Here is a 25,723-nt window from a genome sequence, read left to right as displayed (position 1 = left end):
TACATATTATTAATAATAAAGTATACAATTCATCTGAAGTGTACAATCAGTGGTATTTGGTATAATTACATAGTTGTGCATCTGTCACATCAATCATTATTAGAACATTTAATTATTTCAGTAATAATAAACAAAATTCTTCACCTCTCAATTTCTTTCTCCCTTGCTGCTTTTAACAGGTTTTAACCAGGATCCCTTGAAGGTTTGCATATTCCATTTGGGTGTGTCTTTTAAAATTTATGATAGTTTCCTCACACACTTCTCCTTTTTCTCCCCATTTCACTGATACTTTGAAAACCCTGGAGATTTGACTATTTCCTCAAGGCAAAGCTTTAATTCATATTTCCTGTAAACTGGGAGTTCAGGTGTAAAGAGAGGTTTGATTAGATTTAGATTAAACACTTTTTGGGAAAAAGACACTAAGCATGATGTTGTGTACTTCATATTGAACCATATTAAATATATAATATCATTTTGACTCATTGTTAGTAATGCTGAATTTGATCACTTGGATAAGGTGATAACTATCAGATCTGTTTGTGAAAGTATGTCTTTTTTTTTCCCCCTTTGCAATTAACAAGTAAATTATGGGGAAATACTCTGGTGCTCTGCAAATACCTTATTTCTCAGTAGACTTCTGTGTGGATAGTTTAGCATCCATTGATGATCCTTCCCTGAATCACTTATTTCGTTGGTAGTTGCAGAAAGATGGTTTTGTTATTGTTAACCTTATATATTTTAGCTGAAATTCTTTTGTGAGGAACTGCTTTCCATAATCAACTGGGATGAAAATTACCTATGATAGTCACCTCCGAAGGTGACAAATAATTTTTTTCCTTTTCTCTTTTTTCTCTGACTAGCACTGTGATGCATAAATTGTTATTTATTCAAGGTTTATAGCCCTTATTCTCTTACAAAGAAAAGTAACTTGGAGAGAAAACTCAGGCTGTTCTCATTCTAAATTTCTGTTAAGGCAAAATAAATAGCACTTTAAAAAAATCGTTAACTCTTGTCTGTCTCAATGATGGGTGGGTACTATAAATAATCAATTTTCTTTCCTATCTGTAGTTTCAGAAATTTTTTCTGACTTTTCTCCCTCCACAATTTTAGTAAAATCTTTGCTTTATTGTGGGTAACAGGCAGGAAAGAAACATTTTTCCTGTTTTAAAAATTTATAGGCGTTTAGTGTGTAATTTATTTTTGGGATAGGTAGTGCATGAGTTAACAAAATTTGGAGAACAGGAAGGGAGAGCATACAGAGAAAATTAAGTTGTCTACTTAATCACTCCCTAATCTCTCTCTCTTAAAGATTTAAAAATTCATTTATTTGGGTAATTACTGAACACTTGTTTGTAATTATTTGACATTTTATTTTACCTACATAAATTTACTTTACTAAAACTTGTAAACAAGTGAAAAAACACAGAAGAATGTATTACTTATGGGAATTCCTTATATTTTTTATGTAACATTTATGTAATCTAAAACTTTTTTAAAATAAAAAGAATTACTTTAAAAAAGTTTAATAATTACATGGAACTTAAAACAATCAACTTGCATAGCTTGCATAGAGAAAATATTTTCAAATATGTAATTTAAGGAAACAACATTAATATTAAAGAGAATTTGTATCTAGATTTTAAAAATATTTAAAAAATTTTTTAAAAAGCTATATAGATTACATAAAATGTTACATTAAAAAAAGTATAAGGGAAGTGGACTTGACCCAATGGATAGGGTGTCTGCCTACCACATGGGAGATCCAAGGTTCAAACCCTGGGCCTCCTTGACCCGTGTGGAGCTGGCCCACGCGCAGTGCTGATGCGCACAAGGAGTGCCGTGCCACGCAGGGGTATCCCCCGCATAGGGGAGCCCCACGCACAAGGAGTGCACCCCGTAAGGAGAGCTGCCCAGCGCAAAAAAAAGTGCAGCCTGCCCAAGAATGGCGCCGCACACACAGAGAGCTGACACAACAAGATGATGCAATAAAAAAAGAAACACAGATTCCCAGTGCGGCTGATAAGGAAAGAAGCAGTCACAGAAGAACACACAGTGAATGGACACAGAGAGCAGACAACTGGGGGTGAGGGAAGGGGAGAGAAGTAAAAAATAAATCTTAAAAAAAAAAAGATTAAAAAAAAAAAGTATAAGGGATTCCCATATGCCCCATTACCCACACCTCCCACCCTAACCTCTCTTTTTTCCTTGTTTTTCCCACAGTGGTTTATGTATTCTTCCAGAGATATTCTCTGCATATACAAGCATAAAGTTTCACTATTCTGTTTTTTACTTGACCATTTATCTTTGTAGCATATTGTAGATTACGCATGTAGAACCACTTTTTAAATTTTTTTATTGGCTAGGTATATGATAGTCTCTTGAATGACTAAACCATAATTTATTTAACCAGTGCCTGATTGGATTTTTTGGAACCTATACTATTACAAGTAGTTTCACAGTTTAGAGAGTAATTTGAGATCTGTCTGTTGTCTGAAATTCTCATTGGTACAATAATATTTATGCAAATGTTGGATTTCACAAAAGCAAAATTTATGTTTAGGTAGAAGGATTACTGTAATGTAAGGGGTAACAGTGATAGCAAATATTCTTGCCTATTACCTTTTTTTAAGGAATGTATAATTTTGTCTCTGTTTTAAGTATATATTCCTTGTCAAGTTAAGGTCATACTTTTTAGAATATTAAAGCATTATCAAATACCTTTTTAGTAACTGTTTCAGTTTTGATTTTTTTTTTTCATGGAATTATATCAGCCTTGAATTTGTGGAATAAACCCCTCTTGGTCATAGTGGTTTTAAATTTACTGGAGTTTGTTTACCAAGGTTTTGTTCGGAATTTTGTATCTTTTTGGGGACTAGAGTGAATTTGTTCAAACCTGTGCTTTTTAAGTTTGGTTGATCAAAGCTATATTTGTTTTATGAAATGTGTTTGGAATAATTCTATTTCTTTCATTGTTTTGAAACAATATGGAATTGTTCTTTGTAAATTGGATATATCTTTATTTTTATTTTTATTTTTTTCTTCATTTTCTTTTAAATGTTACATTAAAAAATATGAGGTTCCCATATACCCACTCACCCCACTCCTCCCACATCAGCAACCTCTTCCTTGGATATATCTTTAGAACTAAAAAGCATGTTTTTTCAGTTTTCCCTTTTCTATGTTGTTGTTCTGTTCATTCTCTTAATTTTTGTCAGTTTAAGTGTTTGCATATTTTATTGAATATACATTTCAAATTTTTAATCTATTAATATGTAGCAAATACAGGATTACTATTTCCTTTTTTTAGTTATATTTCCTTTTTGTTGCCTTTAGTTTGCTCTTTCTCTATTCAAATGAGTTGAGCCAGTGACTTTTTATTTTGTTTTATTTTATTGAGTCATTTGTTCTATTGTTTGTTTTTGTTTATTTTGGTTTTATTTATTTTTTATAGTGATGTTGTTCCCTTTTATATTTGTGGGCTTTCTTGATTAAACTTTATATACCCTCAGATGTCCATGTTACACATTTTTCCCAGTTGCACTGTTTATGCTTCTAAAATAAACAAAACTTGATCATTAAAAAAATACCCCTTAAATGATTTTCATGTTGTTAATTTTCCCATATCTCAAATCTCTCTGATCTCTGTTATTTGCACCTTTATTTTGTATGGTTTCTTTATTTCTAAGGTTCATCAGTTCCTTTCTTTTTTTTTAAAGATTTATTTTTAAAAATTTATTTCTCTCCTCTTCCCTTCCCCTGCCCCAGTTGTCTGTTCTCTGTGTCCATTCGCTGTGTGTTCTTCTATTCTTGTCAGCAGCACCGGGAATCTGTGTCTCTTTTTGTTGCATCATTTTGCTGCATCAGCTCTCTGTGTGTGCAGCGCCATTCCTGGCCAGGCTGAACTTTCTTTTGTGCTGGGCGGCTCTTCTAATGGGGTGCACTTCTTGTGTGTGGGGCTCCCCTATGCGGGGGACACCCCCACGAGGCACAGCACTCCTTGCGCGCATCAGCACTGCGCATGGGCCAACTCCACGCGGGTCAAGGAGGCCCTGGGTTTGAACCGTGGACCTCCCATATGGTAAGCAGATGCTCTATCCATTGAGCCAAGTCTGCTTCCTTCATCAGTTTCTTTTGCACATTATCATCTCTATATGTAATTTTCACTTATTGTATAAGAACATCATCATTACTGATTATCTGCTTTGTTAGTTTTTCTTTCTAGTCTCTTTCAAAGCATCCTTAATAATACCTTTTTAGCCCTATCTTTCAATATCAAAGGTAGTTTCCTAACATTTTTTTTTAAAGATTTATTTGTTTAATCCTCCCCACCCCGGTTGTCTGTTCTCTGTGTCTATTTGCTGCGTCTTGTTTCTTTGTCCGCTTCTGTTGTCGTCAGCGGCATGGGAAGTGTGGGTGGCGCCATTCCTGGGCAGGCTGCACTTTGTTTTGCCCTGGGCGGCTCTCCTTATGGGGGCACTCCTTGCGCGTGGGGCTCCCCTATGCGGGGGGACACCCCTGCGTGGCATGGCACCCCTTGCGCGCATCAGCACTGCACATGGGCCAGCTCCACACGGGTCAAGGAGGCCCGGGGTTTGAACCACGGACTTCCTATGTGGTAGACAGATGCCCTAACCACTGGGCCGAGTCCGTTTCCCCATAACAGTTTTTATTATTTTTTAAGAAGCATGTTATAGGTGATTCATACTATTTACATGGGGATGCTGCTTCCTTTGTAGATATATTTTCTTGTGTTCTGTGTATTTTCTGTTGAACTGAAGTAGTATCTCTAAATTGAACCCTGTATTTATGTGGTTTGTGTATAATGTTAGGTAGTTAAAATTTGCTCTTTTTATTTGAAGTGGGTTTTTTTTTTGTTGTTTTGTTTTGTTTTGCTGGGCATTTTTTTTCAGGATGGGGATTAGCCTAATTCTTAGATTCTGGGTGATTACATTCTTCCTTGTTTTTCTGGATGTTTCCAAATCCCTCAAAATTTTTGTAGATTGGAATTGTGGCCATGTTGGAAGTGGTAGGACCTTCACTATCTTGGTAGAAGGTGGTAGGCAGAAAGTCATCACACAGTGTAGAGTGTGATTTGCTTTGGAGAAATGAACTAATGTAGTAGTGGTTACTCCCCCCCCCCCCCAAAAAAAAAACAACACCTTAAATTCTAAAGAGGAAATTTGTCTGGGTTGTATATATGTACTTGTTAATAGGAGGTATTTTATTGAAGTTATGTTGCTGGAAGTGGGACTTTCACCAAAAAATGAAAAAGGGAATATAATTGCTCATGCAAGATGAAGTGAAGGAGTGTGTAAATGTGGATATAACTGAGGGAGTGCTGAGTTCTAGCCAGGGGAGCTCTGTCACATTCCCCAGTGGAACAGCAATAATCCCCCAAGTGTCAGGGCAAAGATCAGTGAAGAGGAATGGTCCAGTGATAAGCACTTGATATTGATGACTATGCTTATGAACCTGTGTGCCTGAAATTTCAACTAGGCCTAGAGCTGCAGGGTGCCTAAGAGTTACCTCCTGAGACCCTCAGTGTTGCTCAGATGTGGCCACTCTCTAAGCCAAACTCAACGTGTAAATGCATTGCCTTCCCCCCAGCATAGGACATGACCCCTGGGGATGAGCCTCCCTGGTGCAGAGGGATTACTACCAGTCACTAAGTGGTGATTTAACTAGAAAAAGACCTTGAATAAAAGGTAAAGACAAATGAGTTTATATGGCTAAGAATCTTCAAAAAAGAGTCAGGAGGTCATCAGAGGGGTTGCGCTTGCGCATGCCTCAGGAGGATCCCAGAGACAGCCAAGGTAGATGTAACCCCAGGTACTGGTGCTCCTGAGAGCTACAGAGACACACAGGTTCTATGCAGTGCAGCAGTGCTCCAGAATGTATTCACCAACTACAGTGAATGTGCCACAATGATGAAAGTTGTTGTTGATGTGGCAAGAGTGGGGGTGTGGGAGGTAGGGTATATGGGAACCTCTTATATTTTTTAATGTAACTTTTTTTGTGGTCTGTGTCTTCAAAAAAACAAACAAAAAATGAAAATGTGGCTATAAGTGTCATTGTTAACTGTACGTACCAGTGTAATTGTGATCATTAGAGAATCTTAACACAGTCACATACCTATCTTGGGTATCTATTTCTTTTTTTTTTTCCTTTTTTTTAAGATTTATTTATTGATTTCTCCCCCACCCCCCTCCCCAGTTTTCTGTTCCCTGTGTCTATTTGCTAGTGTTCTTTTGTCCGCTTCTGTTGTTGTCAGCAGCACAGGAATCTGCATTTCTTTTTGTTGCATCATCTTGTGTCAGGTCTCTGTGTGTGCGGCGCCATTCCTGGGCAGGCTGCACTTTCTTTCGCGCTGGGCGGCTCTCTCTCCTCACTGATGCACTCCTTGCGCGTGGGGCTCCCCTACACGGGGGACACCCCTACGTGGCACAGCACTCCTTGCGTGCATCAGCACTGTGCATGGGCCAGCTCCACACGGGTCAAGGAGGCCCGGGGTTTGAACTGCGGACCGCTCATGTGGTTGACAGATGCCCTAACCACTGGGCCAAGTCTGCTTCCCAATTTCCTTTACAAATTAGAGTTTATTTAAACCAGTCCTTAAAAGCATTGCATTCTTACAGTGTGCTGACCTCTGAATGAAATATAGGCACTGTTGTTAAGTTGGTAATCTTTCTCCAATAAGTGGCCCTCCAAAGACTGTGTGAATCAGGATGATGATGACAGGGTTCAGAAGTAAGACTTGGTTTCTTAGGATTTATATAGCCCATACTAGTAGAATGGAAAAAAATTAGGGGTTCATTGAGTGTAGAAAAGCAAGAAACCTACACAGTTACATTCACCTGCATATGTTTTTCTCCTTCCTTTCTGATAACAGTTGAGGTGTTCCCTCCTCTTATCTAAGGCCAGTCATTCATTTTCTCATTCTGATTTTCATCCATTCTACTCCATTCCATCTTTTCTTTTTTACCTCCCCTCCCTCTCCCCCTCCCTCTCCCCCTCCCACTCCCCCCTTGCCCCTGCCCTGCTGTTTTTGCTGTCTATGTCCATTCACTGTGTGATCTTCTGTATCTTTTCCTTTTTGTCTTCTCGTCTTTCTCCCCTAGAATTCACCGGGAGTCAATCCTAGGGACCTCTGGTGTGGAGAGAGGTTCCCTGTCAATTATGCCACCTCAGTTCCTGGTCTCGGCTGCACTTCACCTTGACTTTCCCTTTCTTTCTTTTGTTGTGTCATCATCTTGCTGCATGACTCATTGCGCAGACACTTGGCTCACCTTGGGGCACCCATGTGGGCACTTCACTCACTGCGTGGGCACTCGGCTCATGACGTGGGTACTAGCTTGCCGCAGAGGCGTGCTCTCTCTTCTTTTGCACCAGGAGGCCCCTGGGGGGATCAGATCCGGGTCTTCCCATATCGTAGGCAGAGACCTTATCACTTGAGTCACATCTGCTTCCCATTTCCATGTTGTTCATTGTATTATCTACTATCCTTTATTTTTAACCTCCCCCTTTCTACCACAGCTTTTCCATTAGCGTTAACCTTACTCAAGGCCATCTTGGAAAGAACTGTCCTTTACCCTCTTTTTTCCTTGCACTACTGCACTACTGCACTACTGCCATATTTCTTTCTCCCCCTGCATAGCCAGAAGTTTTTGAAAGTGTTCATTCTTCATGGTCTCCATTCCCTCACCTTTAAATGGCTTATCCAGTTCCACCTTATGCTTTCACTTTTCTCTCTGAGTAGGTCTTGCCAAAGTCAGTAATAACCTCTTTGTTGCTCAGTCCTTTGGCCTTTAGTTGTTTATATATTTAAAGTAATTTTCTTTTTTTTTTTTTAAGATTTATTTATTTATTTATCTCCCCTTCTCCCCCCGCCCCCCATCCCAGTTGGCTGTTCTCTGTGTCTGTTTGCTGCGTCTTCTTCATCCGCTTCTGTTGTTGTCAGCTGTACGGGAATCTGTGTTTCTTTTTGTTGCTTCAGCTCTCCATGTGTGCGGCGCCATTCCTGGGCAGGCTGAACTTTCTTTCACACTGGGCGGCTCTCCTTATCAGGCGCACTCCTTGCGCGTGGGGCTCCCCTATGTGGGGGACACCCCTGCGTGGCACGGCACTCCTTGCGCGCATCAGCACTGTGCATGGGCCAGCTCCACACGGGTCAAGGAGGCCCGGGGTTTGAACCACGGACCTCCCATGTAGTAGACGGACGCCCTAACCACTGGGCCAAGTCCACCACCCTAAAGTAACTTTCATAAAGCACCATAAGCTCCCTTGTACATATATATTTTTGTTCTTTTTATAAACACAAATAAGGCACATAATAAACATTGCTTTTTGCTTTTTCCCACTTAATAATTTGTTTCCAATCAGTGTGTGGCATTACCTTTTAAAAAAAGCAACTTTTGTTAAAATTTTCAGATTTTCACTAAAATACAGGGACTAGGATAATAAACTCCTGTATGTACCTTCTACAGTTACATCAACATGTGGCCAAGTTTTGTTAGATTTCCTCTTCCTTATGGATTATTTTGAAACAAACCTACTGGCTTATTGTAAAGCTGCTCCCAGACATCTTGTGCCTGCACTGTAAATACTTAAGCATTTCTAACATATAAGGACATTTTTATAAAACCTAATTTCAGTTCCATTATTAGACCAGCAGCATTAACAATAGTTTCTTAATATCGTCTAACCCAGTACTTGCTCAGGTTTCTTAGATTTTCAAAAATTTTTATATTTTCCTATTTATTTTTTTTATTTTTTAAAGATTTATTTATTTATTTCTCTCTCCTTCCCGCCTGCCCCGGTTGTCTATTCTCTGTGTCTGTTTGTTGCGTCGTCTTCTTTGTCCCCTTCTGTTGTCAGTGGCACGGGAATCTGTGTTTCTTTTTGTTGTGTCAGCTCTCCGTGTGTGCGGCACTATTCCTGGACAGGCTGCACTTTCTTTCGCGCTGGGCGGCTCTCCTTACAGGGCGCACTCCTTGTGTGTGGGGCTCCCCTATGCGGGGGACCACCCCTGCGTGGCACAGCACTCCTTGAGTGCATCAGCACTGCGCATGGGCCAGCTGCATACGGGTAAAGGAAGCCCGGGGTTTGAACCGTGGACCTCCCATGTGGTAGACGGACGACCTAACCACTAGGCCAAGTCCGCTTCCTTATGTTTTCCTTTTAAAATACCCTTTTACCTCATTCTTCTTAATGGCTGGGAACGTTTAGGGTTTTCTTTTTTTTTTTTTTTCTTTTGATAGCACAAGTACTCTTTTAGTGGAAATGTATCATCAACATACTTAATGACCCTGAGAATGGACAGCAAAGATTGAGTTGGCAAAGTGATGTAGGAGCATAGAAGTTTGAATGTGATGAAGTTTTAGAAATACCTTATCTATTTTGATAATTTTCCTCTTACACATGCTGAAGAACGATATATGTAAAGTCTGACAGCTCTAAGTAAGTGTAAAGTAAAAATTCTAAATGATAAGAAAATATTATATGGCACTGTTTTTTCTTATTGGCACACATAGGGTATCTCATAATGGATGATATAGAATGTGTCTTTGCTTCTGTTGAAACCTGGCTCCATTGATTATTAGCTGTGTGAACTTGTGTAAATCTCTTAACCTCTTTGTGCCTCAGTTTCCATATTGGCAAACATAAGATTGTTATATGGATTAAATGAGTTGTTATATATAAGTTGGTTAGAATAGTGTCTAGAAACTGTTATGTATTTAGCTGTCTATTAAAAGTATAATTAATCTCTTAGCAGCATTAACCACTCCCTCTTAGAAACATTTTCTTTCCTGTGGTGCCAGTGGTATCAGACTATCCTGGATTTTCCTACCTTTCTCGCCATATATTGTTAGTCCTGATCACTCCTAAACACTGGACTTGGATTTTCAGTTGACTGACCCTTTGGATTTTCACAGATGCCTCGTACTCAACGTGTCCAAAACTGAATTTTCGATTTTTACTTTACTGCAAAAGCTGGTGTCTTATCCCATTGTTGCCTTATCTTAGTTTTATTGTACCATATCCACTGAATGGAAAATCCAAACTATGAGACTTCCCCATGTCTCCTTCTTCTTACCCTTTTAGTATGTGGTAACCAAATTCTCTAGATTTTACCTTCACAGGCTTTCTCTCTTTCAATTTTAACCTTTTTTTCCCCCAATATTTGCAATTTTACAGGACTGTTACAAAAATAATAGAAACCCCATACAAAGAACTGCAACATACCCTTATCTCCCCTAAATATCCAGATCCACCAATTTTAACATTTTGCCACATTTGCAGTATCATTCTATCTGTCCATCATCTCTATCAGTCTGTCATTTAGTTTTCTGAATACTTGAGTGTAGGTTGTATACATCAGGTTCCTCATTGAACCCTTAATTCTGACAAGTATATTTCCTAAGAGCAAGAATATTCACTTATATGCCCACCTTAAGTACAGTAGTCCAGCCCAAGAAATATAACCTTGATATAAAGCTTACTGTCTATATTTCAATTTTTTCATGTCTTAATGTTCTAATTTGCTGAAGGCTGTTGATGCAATATACCAGAAATGGGTTGGCATTTTATGATGGCGATTTATTAGGTTAAAAGACCTGCCGATCTCTGCCTTCTCCTCCAGGCTGTGTTGTTTTCAGCTTCTTGCTCTCATTGTATTCTCTCTGCTTAGTGGGTTTTTCTCTGTCTCTGTGACTGTTTTCCTGTGTCTGCAGCTTTTTGTTCTTCCCTTTATGAAGGACCCACCCTGGGTCATGCCCTACTGTAGCAATCTGATCAAAGGTTCACAGTAGGTTCAATTTAAGAATATAATTTTCTGGGGTCCACAAAAGAGTATAACCAACAAAGCCAATAATATCCTTTTGATCCTTCTCTCTTCCCTTATTAGGTACCACCCAGGGTCTCTTTTTGGGACTCTAACAATGTGTATATTGGCATGTTTGATGATTGCCACAGATTCCTCAGGCTCTGTTCACTTTTCTTCATGTAATGTGGTTACTAGAAAAACTTAAAGTACATTTGTGGCTCATCTTATATTTCTATTGGACAATGATGGTCTAGAACTTGGTCTTACTGTGAACTATAAATAGGTTCCCATGGGCCCCAGTTTTCCATTATCCTCCTGGTCCCTTAGTTTCCAGGTATGTCTCAAGTTTCAAAATTGTTTTAATTGCTTAGAGGGTAGAAATCTTTCTTGGTTCTTGGACTTTAGAATAAAAAAGTAGAGGAAAGACAGGACCTTTATTTTAAATTATGAGACAATAGTGGTAGCAATTAAGACTTTAAGCCTCGTTTCCAAAAAATTAGGAACAGCTGAATTTAAAATCTCCATGATAATGATGACCAGAGCACTAAATTTTGATGTTAGTGATTTGACTAGGAAACAAATTCATAATTCTTTATAGAATATGATAGTTACCTTTAACTTGAGAGTAATTAAGAATTACATTTGTCTCATTTGAAATTTGTTTTAGAAAGAAAAATTTCCAGAATAAATAGAAGTGAGACTGATATGAAAAGTTATCCTTTAAAAAAAAAATACAGTTTTTTTTGGGGGGTGGGAATTTCTGCTACAGCCTCATTATCAAAAGTCAGTATATTAATATTATAATGTTAAATGGTTATTATACCATCAGCATTTACTGTGTGGCAGGCATTGTTCTATGTATGTGGCAGGCATTGTTCTATGTAATGTATTAACATAAATCCACTCATGAACCCTATGAGGTAGGCACTATTATAATCCCCAGTTGGCAGAGCATGAAACTAAGACACAGAGGTATTAATTAATTTGCTAAGGGTCACTTACCTAGTAAGTTTTAAACAGATTAAATGGCAGTATACCCTGTACGTAGTGCATATATGATTTAAATATTTCCATTTTTAGTTTTCCCAGTAGAATATAAACTGTCTATGTGGGCAGAGACTTAGTTTTGTTCATCACTTAACCCTTCAGTAAAAACCAGTAAATATTTGAAAGCTATTTTATTTATTTATTTACTTTTTAAGATTTATTTCTCTCCCCTTCCCCCGCCCCAGTTGTCTGTTCTGTGTGTCTGTTTGCTGTGTGTTCTTCTTAGTCCGCTTCTGTTGTTGTCAGCGTCTCAGGAATCTGTGTTTTTTTTTGTTGCATCATCTTGTGACAGTCTCCAGCTCTCCGTGTGCCATTCTTGGGCGGGCTGCTCCTTCTTTTGCACTGGACGGCTCTCCTTATGGGGTGCACTCCTTGTGCGTGGGGCTCCCTTATGCAGGGAACACACTGCGCGGCACGGCACTCCTTGTGTGCATCAGCACTGCGCATGGGCCAGCTCCACACGGGTCAAGGAGGCCTGGGTTTGAACCGTGGACCACCCATGTGGTAGACAGACACCCTAACCACTGCGCCAAGTCTGCTTCCCATATTTGAAAGTTGTTATGCTATTAACTCACTGAGAGATAACTTTGGAAATCTAGTAGAACTGCTTTAAATTCTGTACTGTTGCTTATTAGCAATAATCATTTATTTAAATGATTTAAAACTCATTGTGGGAAGTGGACTTGGCCCAGTGGTTAGGGCGTCCGTCTACCACATGGGAGGTGCGCGGTTCACACCCCGGGCCTCCTTGACCCGTGTGGAGCTGGCCCATGCGCAGTGCTGATGCGCGCAAGGAGTGCCGTGCCACACAGTGTGTCCCCTGTGTAGGGGAGCCCCACGCGCAAGGAGTGCACCCTATAAGGAGAGCCGCCCAGCGTGAAAGAATGGTGCAGCCTACCTAAGAATGGCACCACCCACAGGGAGAGCTGACACAACATGATGATGCAACAAAAAGAAACACAGATTCCTGTGCTGCTGACAACAACAGAAGCGGACAAAGAAGATGATGCAGCAAATAGACACAGAGAACAGACAAGTGGGGTGGGGGGCTGGGGGGGAAGGGGAGAGAAATTAATCTTAAAAAAAAATGAAACTCATTCTTTTAAAATTATGTGCTACTTTGCATACTTTATATTTTTAAATAGTTTTAGAATTTTGTGTTAAGAGCTGTAACTTCTATGTATCTCTTTTCATTTTAAGCATTAGAAATGTGTAGTATCCCCAAGGGAAGGAACATCAGTAAAAGGAAGACTACCAGAAGGATCCACTGTGTATCTAGCTTAGTTGGGAGAATGAAGTATATAAAACGACTTTTGTAGCTATCTTCATAATGATGTAGCTGCACAGTGATAACACAGTTTTCCATGGTTTCAGCCAAAAATATCAGCAATCCATGGTTGTTGCAGTCATTAAAGTGAATAACACATTTTGTTACTTATGGTTAGAAATTATGTTTCCATTCTTAGAATGGAAACAACTACAAAATAAATTTTATAAATTAGGGCCTTGAAATCAAAGGTTCTATGATTAATATTGGTTAGGAGAGAAATAAATATGCTATTTACTTCTATCTGGAGACTTTCTTTAATTCTGAGATAAATGTTTTCATTTTACAGCAAGAAAATTGAGTTAGATATTAAGTGTCTTAACTAGGATTTAACACGTCTGTCTGATTCCAAAGGCATTCCTCTTCTAATGCTGTCATCTTTTGCTATTTTCAATGGTCTTCCGAGTAATTCCTAAGTTTTGAGTTAGGGATTTAAGTTTCATTATTTGGATTATGAAATAAGTGGATGTTGAATTAAACTGTGGAAATATTCAAAGGATAATTTTAATTTTTGCTTGATGGAAAAATTATTGAGCTATGAAACATCTTTGTTTTAAGCTTTCCATTTTCCTTTAATCTTTAGTTATCTGCATTTTACAAACCTGACAGTTGGGACCTGCCTAAAAAGCAACTCTTCTAAAAATCTCTGTTAACCTTCTCTTCCCCTCCTCCAAAATTTAAGTCTCATCAGGTTCTTTCTTTTATGGGGGCAGTGGGGAACTATAGAGAACGTAACAGCACAGATGATTTAAAATGTTTAATTAGTCTGTTTTTAACTTAGAAATCTTAGGGGAGAAATGGAAGCCTGTAGTTAACTTTTTTTTTCTTTAAGATTTTTTTTTTTATTTCTCCTCACCCCCTCATTGTTTGCGTTTATTGTATCTTTTGTTGTGTGCTGGTCTTCTCCCTTTGGGAGGCACCGGGACCTGAACCCAGGACCTCCAATGTGGGAAGGAGATGCCTAATCACCTGAGCCACCTTCCCTCCCTGCTTTGTTGCGTCTCTCATTGTGTTTCCTTGCTGTGTCTCTTGGTTGCGTCATCTCACTGTGTTAGCTTGCCATCCCAACCTATTGTGGCAGCTCACTGTCTTGTTCATTTTCTCCAGGAGGCACTGGGAACCTAGCCCAGATCTCCCGTGTGGTAGGTGGGAGTTCAGTTACCTGAGCCCCATCTGCTTCCCTATAGTTAACTCTTGTGGCCTCTTAAATTGATAATGAAAGTCTGATGCCTCTGATTTTTTTTAAAACATTATTTATTCTTGCACATACTGGACAAAGTATTTTACCATTGCTGAAAATGTACTTTTCATTTTCCACTGCAAATACCAGTGGTGGTGATCATTATTTTTTATGCCACGGAGAGAAATTTTCTTTGTATAAGAAAATTTCTTTGTATAATAAAGTACATTTTTGGGTAAAATATTTTCAGAAAACTATGACATTCTTGCATAGTAATCTGAAACGTTTGAAAAGTTTTTAAATAGAAACCAGGACTAAATAGACTGTTTTAAAATGCAAGAAAGAAAGTTTTTTGTTTTTTTAAAAAATTCTGTGTTCTTATTATAAGGTAGGTTAAAATTAGGATTTACATAATCTTTAACATTTGGAGTTTTAAAGTTAAACATTCTGTACTAAAATGTTATAGTATAGAAAAATAGTAAAAATGGAACCCTTTGTAGTAGGAAGGGGGAGGAGAATGGTGAGGGAGCCAAGAACCTTGAAACAATATTTCTTATACTATTCTATTCAGTAAGCAAGATTAAAAATAAGTGTAGAAATGTTGTATCAATTAGGTAAAAATATGGAATCCTAACATCTAAAAGTAAAAAGATCACTTCTTTATTAGGGATTTGGGTTCAAAAAATTAAGAGAAGTGGAAGATTTACTATGTTAGGAATGTAGATCCACAAGGTGTAAGTTTTTAAATGTAAGGGCAGATCCCATTAGCGGGCAAGTACTTGTGAATGGTAATGTGCATCCTTTAGGAGGGTTTTCTCAATCATTTTTAAGGCCTTTGATGACTGAAAGTGAACTGAGTCACATGATTTTTGGGGACTCATGTGATATTATAGATGTGAAAGTACTTTGAGAAGTGTAAAGTGCAAAATAATAAATGTGGATAGATTTAATAGAAAAAAGTTTTGAAAAAAATGCAGTGATCATTGAAGTAAACTAAGCAGAAAAACTTAAGAATGCAGTAGAAGATTCTAGTGAGTCATGTAGGCATTGAGAATTTTCATGGCAGAATTAATTATCTGTCTAGAGAGCTCACTGTTGTAGTGGATGGGGTAGTGTTTCAGTTGGTTACTCTGGACATCTAGGATTGTTCTACTTAGTTCAAGTGAGAGTTAATGGCTTGAATAGCAGCTCCTTTCCTTCCATGGCTCCTTTGTCTGTTTTTGGTCATTGTTTGTGCTCGTTGTCTGGTCATTATTATTATTATTTTTTCTCGTTTTCTGCTTGTTGTTTTTTGCTCGTTGTCTCTTTTTTCTTTAGGAGGCACCAGGAACTGAACCCAGGACCTCCCATGATGGAGGCGGGCGCTCAACTGCTTGAGCCACACCTACCCCTGCTTGTTGTCTTGCTTGTTGATTTTGCTCGTTGTTTGTTTGTGTTCTTTGAGAGGCACTGGGATCCCAACCCAGGACCTCCCATGTGGGAGGTGGCTGCTCAACTGCTTGAGCCACATCTGCGCCCCCTTAAATAGCTTTTAATAGAACCCATGTAGGTTTGAGATATAGTTTAGCAGCATTCATCTACAGATGAATAGATTTATGACCTAATATGCAACCAACAAGCCATTGTACTATTGTTCAGAATGGTGTTCTTTCATTAAAAACAGTGAAGTTAAAATTTGTTAGTTTCCTTGTCTTAAATATTTTTGAAATTTCTTAAGTTTTCAAGAAGCACAGACTTTTATTTTTACTAGAGCAGACAATCAGTTTTTGAAAGGGGGCTTCAAAAATTTTTATAGGTAATACTTTAAATTAGGCTTTTTTTCTTGCTGACTTAACTAACATTTATTTTCTGTTTATTTTTAAGACGAGCAAAAATCAAATTAAAGTAGATCTTGTAGATGAGAATTTTACAGAATTAAGAGGAGAAATAGCAGGACCTCCAGACACACCATATGAAGGCAAGTACTTTTTCACGTATCAAAATATTGTGCTTATTAGAACTTGTCTGAAATATTTAAATCAGAATATTCTTAAGCATCTGTAAACTACATGGAAGCTAATTTAATTTGGCTTAGGATATACAGCAATTTTTAAATAATAAATTTAGATATATATCTAGACTGATTTTTCTTAATGAATTTTAGCTAGTTTTTCCTTTCCCCAAAATAACTTTAACAGAACCAAGTAATAGGCTATATAGATTGGAGTATCTAGGTTGGAATTTAACAATATAAACTTTGTAGCATGTTAAGCCTTTAATTTATATAGACTGTAGACTCTCAGTTGCCCTCTACATGGTATCTATGAAAAACCTTGCCTTAAATTTCTGACTGATGAAGTGTTCTGTTTTTTTTTTTTAAAAGATTTCCTGTTTTTCATTTAGCATTTCATTCACTCATATATCTTCATACAGGCTGTAGTACAAATATTGATGTTCTTTATTCTAGAAACATATAGAAAAGGTACATGGAAAAGACAGGCAACTTCACTGAATTATGTGTTTTTAACCTCAGTCTGTGGTTACTTAGACCATGAAATTGGGTAGTGAGATAAAGAAAGAAGCCTTATAGCTTCGTAATTCCTCAGTCATCAGTCTTTGGTTATGAATATAAATTTGGGTTATGTAGCATTACCAGGTTATTGTATATAACAGATATTCAGATGTTTGTTCAATGGGATTATGTAATAGAATTATTTGTAACAATAGCATTTATTACACTCTTAGCTTAAAAGAGCTTTACATGTATTTTCTCATTTGATCCTTACAACAAAATTTTAAGGTAAGTTATCACTGTTTCATAGATGAAAAAACATAAGCTCACAAAAGTTAAGTGGCTTTTCTCGAAGATCATACATCTAAATGGCGGAGCTGGGATTTGAGTCCTAATATAGCCTTTTACTTCAAAACCTGTGTTTTTAGTCACTCTCTTCTGCTTTTCAATAAATCCGAATATTGGAAGTAGTGCTTATATCTAGTTTGGATGCGGTGATTCTACAGTTCTCAAATGAACAGCTGCCAAAACATTTTTTCAGAAAAATCTAGTATTCTAGAATTTTTCCCTTCTTTGTTTACAAACTTAAAACCCGCAGGATGTATTTACCATGCCCTATTCATTTTTAAATGATAAAAATTTTATTCTCTGTTTTATAGTTCATGATATGAGCCATTGCTAGGCATCAGCATTTAATTGTTCATTTTGTTTATTGAGTGCTTACTATGTGCCAGACTTGGTCTGGATGTTTTTAAGGATGCTATTTCTTTCAGTCCTTCTTGACAGTCATTAGATGGAAAAGAGATATTCAGTTATCTTTAAAAAAAAAATTAAGTGATTGTCTTAATAGCAGATACTCTATGTAAATGTAATGATATACTAACTTCTTGAAGGCAGCAGGCATTATGAATATTCTGAATTACTTTTTCAGGTTGTTTAGATATATTACTAAAAGAGTAGGGTGGTATTGATTTTTATAAACAAGGCACATCCTCAGGTAAATTAGACTGGTAGAATGTTTGTTAACCTTCATAGCATCCCTTAATAAGTAGCTGATACTTAAAAATATGAATGATGCACATTTATTTGTATAATAGCCAAATATACCATAATTTTAGAGACAAGTTACCTCATTTTAAATGCTTATTTTTATTGGTAAAATGAGAAATATTTTGGTTAAACTTTGTTTTAATAGGCTTTTTGTATCTATATTTGAGCTATATTAACTTAAATTCTGTTCTTATCATAAAACTGTCAAAGAGAATTTTAGGAAAATCAAAGGTATAAGCTTTAGATGCTTTTGCTTTGAAATTTGAACTTGGATAAATATTTTGATAATATTTATTATAAGGCTTTTGCTATTTTTTTTAAGGGTTTTTTTAATCCAAATTTAAAAGCTAAGGCAAAAGTTTACATGTGGGATAGTAAACTTTTTATATCATTAAGAAAAGAGGCAACTGTTTTATATAGTATTTAAAGTAATCAGATTGAGAAGTGGAATCCCTGTGGAAAAGATGTCAATAGCACATGCTGCTTAACTCAATTTTCTTAACTTCTTTTGCCTTAATAATACCTCCATGGCAAAGGAACAGTTTTTCTAAGAATTCTACCTTTAGTTCTTAAGACTTTCTTCTTAAGAGATCTTTTAAATTTGTGGAATATTTGCTAATATTTTTTTAAAATGTCACCTCTTTCCCATTTGCCTTTGGATTAAGTTAAACCTAAATACTGTACATTTTTTGAGTGGATGTGGCTCAAGTAGTGTAGTGCCCACCTCCCACATGGGAGGTCCTGTGTTCTGTTCCCAGTGCCTCTTGAAAACACAAAAACCAACAACAAATGACTTAGGGAAACCAATGTAGCTCAGTGGTTGCTCTTTGGCTCCCCACATACGAGGTCTTAAGTTCAGTTCCAGGTCCCCAGTACCTCAAAAAAAATTATAAGTTTTTAATATTACAAGCTATTCTTCAGAAAGTAAATGTTTTATGTGAGATGTGTTATAATATGAATAGTGTAAGTTATAAGACTTCTTTAGTTGTGTTGCCCTATATTTAATAATGCTAGAGTGGTATGTTTTGAAAGTAGTCAAAATGTAGTCCAAGACAACCTATTAATATCATATTGAATAAATAGAATTTCAGGGCTCTAGAATCCAGTGTCATTTATATAATTCTTCTGTTTTCAACATTCATTTAAGGATGAGAACTTTTATGAAAGGCTAAAGAGAAGAAAATCTGGTGTTTTATCTGAAAAAATGAGATTCTTTAGGAAGAAAAAGGAAGAGCCTATGTATTGCTCAGGTCAAATTTATTATACCTGTATTTGAGACTGGCTGTTTTAGCTCAGCATAAGCAGTTAATCTCCATATTCACAAATATTCCTCAGGTTCCCTTCTCTTACCTGTCTTACTTTTTTGTTTCTTCTGTTTTGTTTTTGTTAATGTTTCACTGCTACCATATGCTGTGTGATTCAGGCACATCCAGTTCAACTCATGCATCAGTCATTATGGGACTCTAGTAAAAGAAGTAGCAAGAAGAGAATGGAAAAGGGCTTGTTGAAGAAAGTGGTGTCAAATGAATTGCTTTTTCATTAATCTTCCAGATCCGCACTCATCCATTCTTAACAATGGAGATGTATTTGAAGAAGGATACACTTAGGAAAGTCCCCTGCTTTTGACTTTTTCAAGCACTGAGTATATGGAATTTTGAAGTTAATAATCCCCTAGTACAAGTTTTATTTTATTTTACTTTACTTCCTATTTGGAAAATTTCAAAGATATAAAAAAAAACTCATGAACTTACCACCCCCCTTTAACTATCAACTCATTGCCAGTGTATGACACATCAATCCCATGATTATTTGGAAGCAAATATCAGACATAGTTTCATCTGTAAATACTTCAATAGCACAATTTTAATTGCCGTATTTTGTAATAGTATTCTATGTTAATGATTTATGAAATCTTAGAATTGGAGGTTTGTTAGGGTTAGAATTTGAATCCATCCTCTCATCCAGTGTAAGACACCCCATTCCCCCTTCACTTTCCTGAGAGGTGATAATTCTCTGCTTGAATACAATAGTCATGGGAAGCTAGGTACTTTTTTTTTATACCTATTTAGCTGCTTGTTGTTAAAGATAACTTCAAACCAATGTGTTGCTTCCATGATAGGGTAATATTTTGTAATGCTTTGCTTTATTTTATTTTATTTTGTGTTTTTTTTTTTTTGGAGGTCCGAGGGATTGAACCCTGGAACCCAAGACCTTGTACATGGGAAGCAGGTGCTCAACCACTTGAGCTACATCCACTCCCAAGTTTTGCATTTTATATAGCCATTTAAAGGAAGAGAGAATAGTTTTCTATGTATATGCTGACCTCTTGTCTTATTGTTGTATTTTTTTTTCAACTTTTTATTTTGAAATACTTTCAAACTTGCAGGACAGTTTTAAAAACAACATAAATCCCATACAGAGAACTCCCACATACCCTTCCCACCCCCAAGATACCCAGAGCCACACAATTTTAACTCTGCCACATTTCGTTTTATCATACTAGGTATCCATCTGTCAGTCTATCAGTCCATTTTCTGAGCACTTGAGTATAGGGTGTACATATCTGCATTGTGCTCCTTGAACTAAGTCCTAATAATGCCCAGTTGGATTTTATTTTCAAAATAAAAGCAAGATGTGTTGGCATTTTATTTTGTATTTGTTAAAAGATTGGGACGTTTTGCCTTTGAGAGAACCAGTTAAAAGCAGATACTTCATTTAGTGAATAATCTATTTTCTTTTGCCTTGGCACCTCTTTACCTTCTCTATTTTTTCTTTTCTTTATTTTTCTTTTCCTTCCCATTTTCCCTGTTATTTAGCAACTCCTAATACTAGAGAAACCAGACTGAAAGAAACAAAAGGAGGTGGAACATATTCTAGTAATTCTTCTAATGACATTTTTGGAATTGGATTTTCTATGGATTTGATGTATTTGTGGCTCTGTTATTTACCGATCAACTAATAATATAGTAGTAAGAAATGGGTTTTCTGTATACATTAAATAACTTAAGTAAAAAAACTAGTGTTTTTGATAATTTTCTTTTTGGATTTAAACTTTAAAACAAATGAATTTGTTGTAATTAGGTTAAAAAAAAGTAAATGTTTTCAGAAGTCCTATTAATTTATTTAACTTCACATATTGAAGTGAGCAGCATTCTTAACTTTCTGTTTTCCCCATTTTTCAGGAGGAAGATACCAGCTAGAGATAAAAATACCAGAAACCTATCCATTTAATCCCCCTAAGGTATTGTAAACTTTCTGTGCATGAAATTTTAAAATATTTACCTTTCTTGGCCCATTTAGTTAATATATGTTTTAGTGCTTATTAAAATTACACTTTATGAGTTTTTTACTATGTGTAAATTTATTGTGGAGAAGATTTTAAGTATTGGCAGAAGCTTTGCTTCTGGAATTAGAATGAAAAGCAAACTTACTCAAAGGCAGGCAGTAATAGCTCTAGGCAAAAGAATAGGCTGTGCATCTTACAGTGGCTTAAACTGTAGGTCTAGAAACTTGCAGTGCTCCCAAACTTAGAAAACTGCTGTACAAGTAGAGAGCAGTTCTTACTTAGCCTCAAAGAAGTATGCTTTTTAGATAAGATTGTATTTACATTCATTCAACAATTATTTGAATGTCGTGTGCCAGGGAATGTAGTAGTAAATAAGACTGATTCTGTCCCTGCTTTCATGAAGCTCACAATCTTGTATGCAAAAAACTGAACAAGTAATTACAACTGATTACTTTTATAAGAAGGAATGGAATACTCTAAGGTCACTGTATAAGGGGACCTAACCTAAACTTATATTTTGACTGAATAGCTTCATTTCTGTCTGCTTCTACCTACTACCATCACTACTTTAGTTCAGTCATTCAACTTTAGTACTTCCCTGTTTTGCCTGTTACTTAGTCTCTGCTCCATCTTTGCCACTTCTCATTCCTTTACACTCCTGTTTTTATAAATCTTCCTATAATACAGTTTTCATTATGCTTCCCTTCTGTTCCTGTTAATAAAGCCTCAGCTTCTCAGCTTGGCATTTAAAACCTCCTGATGCCAATCCTTTTTCCACTCTGATCTTCCACCCTTCTACCTGCAACATAGGTCTCATTTTCTAGCCTAGATATTTTGCCTTTGGTTGGTGATGCTTACTCTTCTACACTTTCTATCATTTTCACTGGAATCCTTGTTCCTTCTCCCATCCCTATCCCTGTCATTTAAAATTCTAGTTTTCTTTTGAAGTCTAGATAAAAATGACCACTTTTTTCATTAAACTGTGCCCATAAAATTATTTCTCCCTCTACTCCCTCAATTGTATTTTATGTGTATCACTCTAAATATACAGTACACAATACATGTATTATTTTGGATATGTATCTTTTATTAGCTTTTGTTCTCTGAGGACAAGTGCCATGTCTATACATTTTTGTGTTTTCTACAGTTTCTGATAGTACCCTTTGAGCATATGATAGCAGTCACTCAAGAAAATCATCCACAATTCATTCAAACTATTGGTTGTTCCCATATAAGAATAGATAGGGCAATGGAAGTTCCAGGGTGAATTTGGAGCCCCTGTTCAAGTTTCCTATTATTCTGTGGCATATATGAATCTTTTTTTTTTTATAAGCCTGGTTAATTTTTTGTTTTCCTTTTTTTTTTTTTTTTTTCTATTTTAAAAGTAGTTTGTGGGGAGCCTATGTGGCTCAAGCAGTTGAGTACCTGCTTCCCATGTATGGGATCCTGGGTTCAATCCCTTGTACCTCCTGAAAAGAAAACAAATAAAAGAACAAACTTTGGGGGAGCCAACGTATAAGGTTGGTGAAAAGGAGTTACAGCTTTGGACTGTGAATTTTAAATCATTATAACTAGGCTCAAACACATCTTTATTAATCAAAATAGGAACCATTACAATCAGCACATTTTTGCCAATGAGAAATAAGTTTATTCCTGTAGCATGACAATCTGTGCTTCAGGATTTGATGAACTCTTGGAAAGCATTTTCTGCATCCTGCTGGTTGTGGAAGCATTTTCCCTGCAATAAGTCGTTACGATGCTTGAAGTGGTAGTTGGGTTGGTGAGAGGTCAGGTGAATAAGGCAGATGAGGCAAAACTTTATAGCCCAATTTGTTCAACCTTTGAAGCGTTGGACATTGTCATGGAGAAGAATTGGGCTCTATCTGTTGACCAATGCCGGCTGCAGGTGTTGCAGTTTTCAGTGCATCTCATTGATTTGCTGAGCATATTTATTAGAAGTAATGGTTTCTCTGGGATTCAGAAAGCTGTAACGGATCAGACTGACAACAGACGACCAAACAGTGATCATGACCTTTTTTTGGTGCAAGTTTGGCTTTGGGAGATGCTTAGAGGTGCTTCTCAGTCCAGCCACTGAGCTGGTTATCGCCGGTTGTCGTAGAAAATCCACTTTTCCTTGCACATCACAATCTAATTGAGAATTGGTCAGCTCATGAGGCACCCACTTACTGAACTTTTTCACCTTTCCTGTTTGCTTCAAACGCAGTATGACCGTAGAATGATTGATACTGAGTTCCTCTGCAACTTCTCGTGCAGTTGTAAGAGTATCAGCTTCTGTGATTGCTCTCATTTGGTCATTGTCAACTTCTGATGGCCAGCCACTAAGCTCCTCATCTTCAAGGCTCCTCTCTTCTTTGCAAAACTTCTTGAACCGCCATTGCATTGTATATTTGTTAGCAGTTCCTGGGCCAAATGCATTGTCCTTGTTTTGAGTTGTCTCCGCAGCTTTACGACCCATTTTGAATTCAAATAAGAAAATTACTCGAATTTGCTTTTTATCTAACATCATTTCCATAGTCTAAAATAAATATAAAGTAAACAGCACGTAATAGCATTAGTAAAAAAACATAAAGAGGAGAAATGCACATTAAAACGATGTATAACATAACCTCATTTATCTAAGGATATATGCCAATATCAAACGGCAAATTTCAACAGTGCAAAACTGCAGTTACTTTTGCACCAACAAAACAGCTCAGTAGTTGAGAGCTGGCTTCCCATATACTAGGTCCCGGGTTCAGTCCCCTTCCCTGATACCTTAAAAAAAAAAAAAAGAAAAGAAAAAAATTAGTTTGTGTTTGTTGTAAAATTTGAGGAAAATATATCATAGACTATAAAGAACAATTACTACCACCTAGAGATGATCACTGTTAAATATATCTTTAATCTATGCTTTTTCTAGACCATCTTCATCCTGGTCACCCTCCCTGGATTTCATGTATATAGGTTGTCAATGTGTTACTATAATGAGTAGGTGACCTGAAGCTACCTTATATGTAGAGTACCCTGAATTTCAGTAAAGAAGATTTAAAATGTTTAGAAGATAAGGATAGTTTGTCTTTGTGACCTAAAGTGCTTTTAAGAAAACAGAAATGTGAAAGGATAAAAGGAAAGAAAAAGCTCAAGAAGTAGTGCTCTGAACCACAACATTTTTACTATTAAATAATGACAGCAGCCATCACTTGTTTCTATACTAAGAGTTTTATATGCCTTTCTTAAAAGTCTTTAGAACAGCCGTAATAAATGAGGGAACTGAGGTTTAGATGTTAAATAGATCACAGATGGCATAAGGCTCTGGTAGCCCATGTGTTAAACAACTGTCCTCTTCTTCCTTGATCATGATAAGGAGAAAGAAGAACTATCGGTCTGAATCAGACTTTACCAAGAAAAATCTACCACGGTTCAAATCTTCTGCCATTTAACTAGCTTTATAATCTTAGGCAAGTTATCCAGCCTCTGCTTCCTTTTCCTTATCTAATATCCTCTCATAGGATTGTAAAGTTTAAATAACTTAATCCATGTAAAGCACCATATATTTCAATAATCTTTGAAACAATTTTTCACATTTTTAACATCTCCAAAATAAGATGCTTCCTCAAATAGATGGCATGTCATAATTTAATTGGCAGAGGTTTCTTTTTTTTTCTCAAGGGTACATAAAATAATGGTATCTTGAATAGTTGATGCTGCCTGATAGTCATTAAAATATAATGCTTAGAACAGATATTGGCACAGAATAAATACTTGATAAATATCAGCTAATATTAACCAACAGCTATCACCCTAAGAAGCCCTTTCTGAAGTAGTCTGTTGTCTTCCCTCTGTAAATTCATTTTAAAATACAGTAGCATTTCCACTTAAATATCCTCTATGAACTGGAACTCTTATACACTGTTGGTTGAATGTAAAAGTGTACAGCTGCTTTTGAGAACATTTTGCTCAAAATGGTAAACATAAAGTTGCCTTATAATCCAGCAGTTCTATTTTGAGGTATCTACCCAAGAGAAATGAGAACATAAACCCCCTTATAAACTTGTATACGAGTGTTCATACTGCATTATTTATAATAGCCAAAAAGTGAAACAACCCAAATGTCCATCAGTGTATGAATGGGTAAATACAATATGGTGGGTGCATCCATACAATGGAATATTATTCATTATAGGAAGGAATGAAGTACTGATACTTGGATGAACCTTGAAAGCCTTGAAAGAAACCTGACCCAAATGGCATGATTCCATTTATATGAAATATTGGGAGAGGCAAATTCAGAGATAGAAAGTAGATTGGAATTGTCTAGAGCTGAGAGGTTGGTGTGGAGGATTGCAGGGGAGGATTGGGGAATGAATGACTGCTGATGGGTGCAGGATTTATGTTTGAGGTGATGAAAGTGGTCTAAAATTAGATTGTGGTGATGGTAGCAGAACTCTGAATATACTAAATACCAAAGTGAATTATATCTCACTAAAGGTGTTACATTTTCCCCCTTTATAGTCTAGAAT

The 25,723-nt window shown here is 36.7% G+C and overlaps 1 protein-coding gene across 1 annotated transcript in view; it reads left to right on the top strand.

Annotated features, from left to right (window-relative positions):
• Positions 1–25,723, top strand: part of UBE2K (ubiquitin conjugating enzyme E2 K) — a 69,597-nt gene that overhangs the window by 26,293 nt on the left and 17,581 nt on the right. The window contains exons 2-3 of the mRNA XM_004475464.5: positions 16,240–16,333; positions 21,100–21,158. Of these exons, the coding sequence (XP_004475521.1) occupies positions 16,240–16,333; positions 21,100–21,158 (153 nt within the window). The remainder of the gene's footprint in view (positions 1–16,239; positions 16,334–21,099; positions 21,159–25,723) is intronic.

Source organism: Dasypus novemcinctus, chromosome 1, assembly GCF_030445035.2.
Source record: "Dasypus novemcinctus isolate mDasNov1 chromosome 1, mDasNov1.1.hap2, whole genome shotgun sequence".
Classification (NCBI taxonomy): domain Eukaryota; kingdom Metazoa; phylum Chordata; class Mammalia; order Cingulata; family Dasypodidae; genus Dasypus; species Dasypus novemcinctus.
The sequence above is the reverse complement of the archived record's forward strand: the minus strand, read 5'-3'. Positions and strand labels throughout refer to the sequence as shown.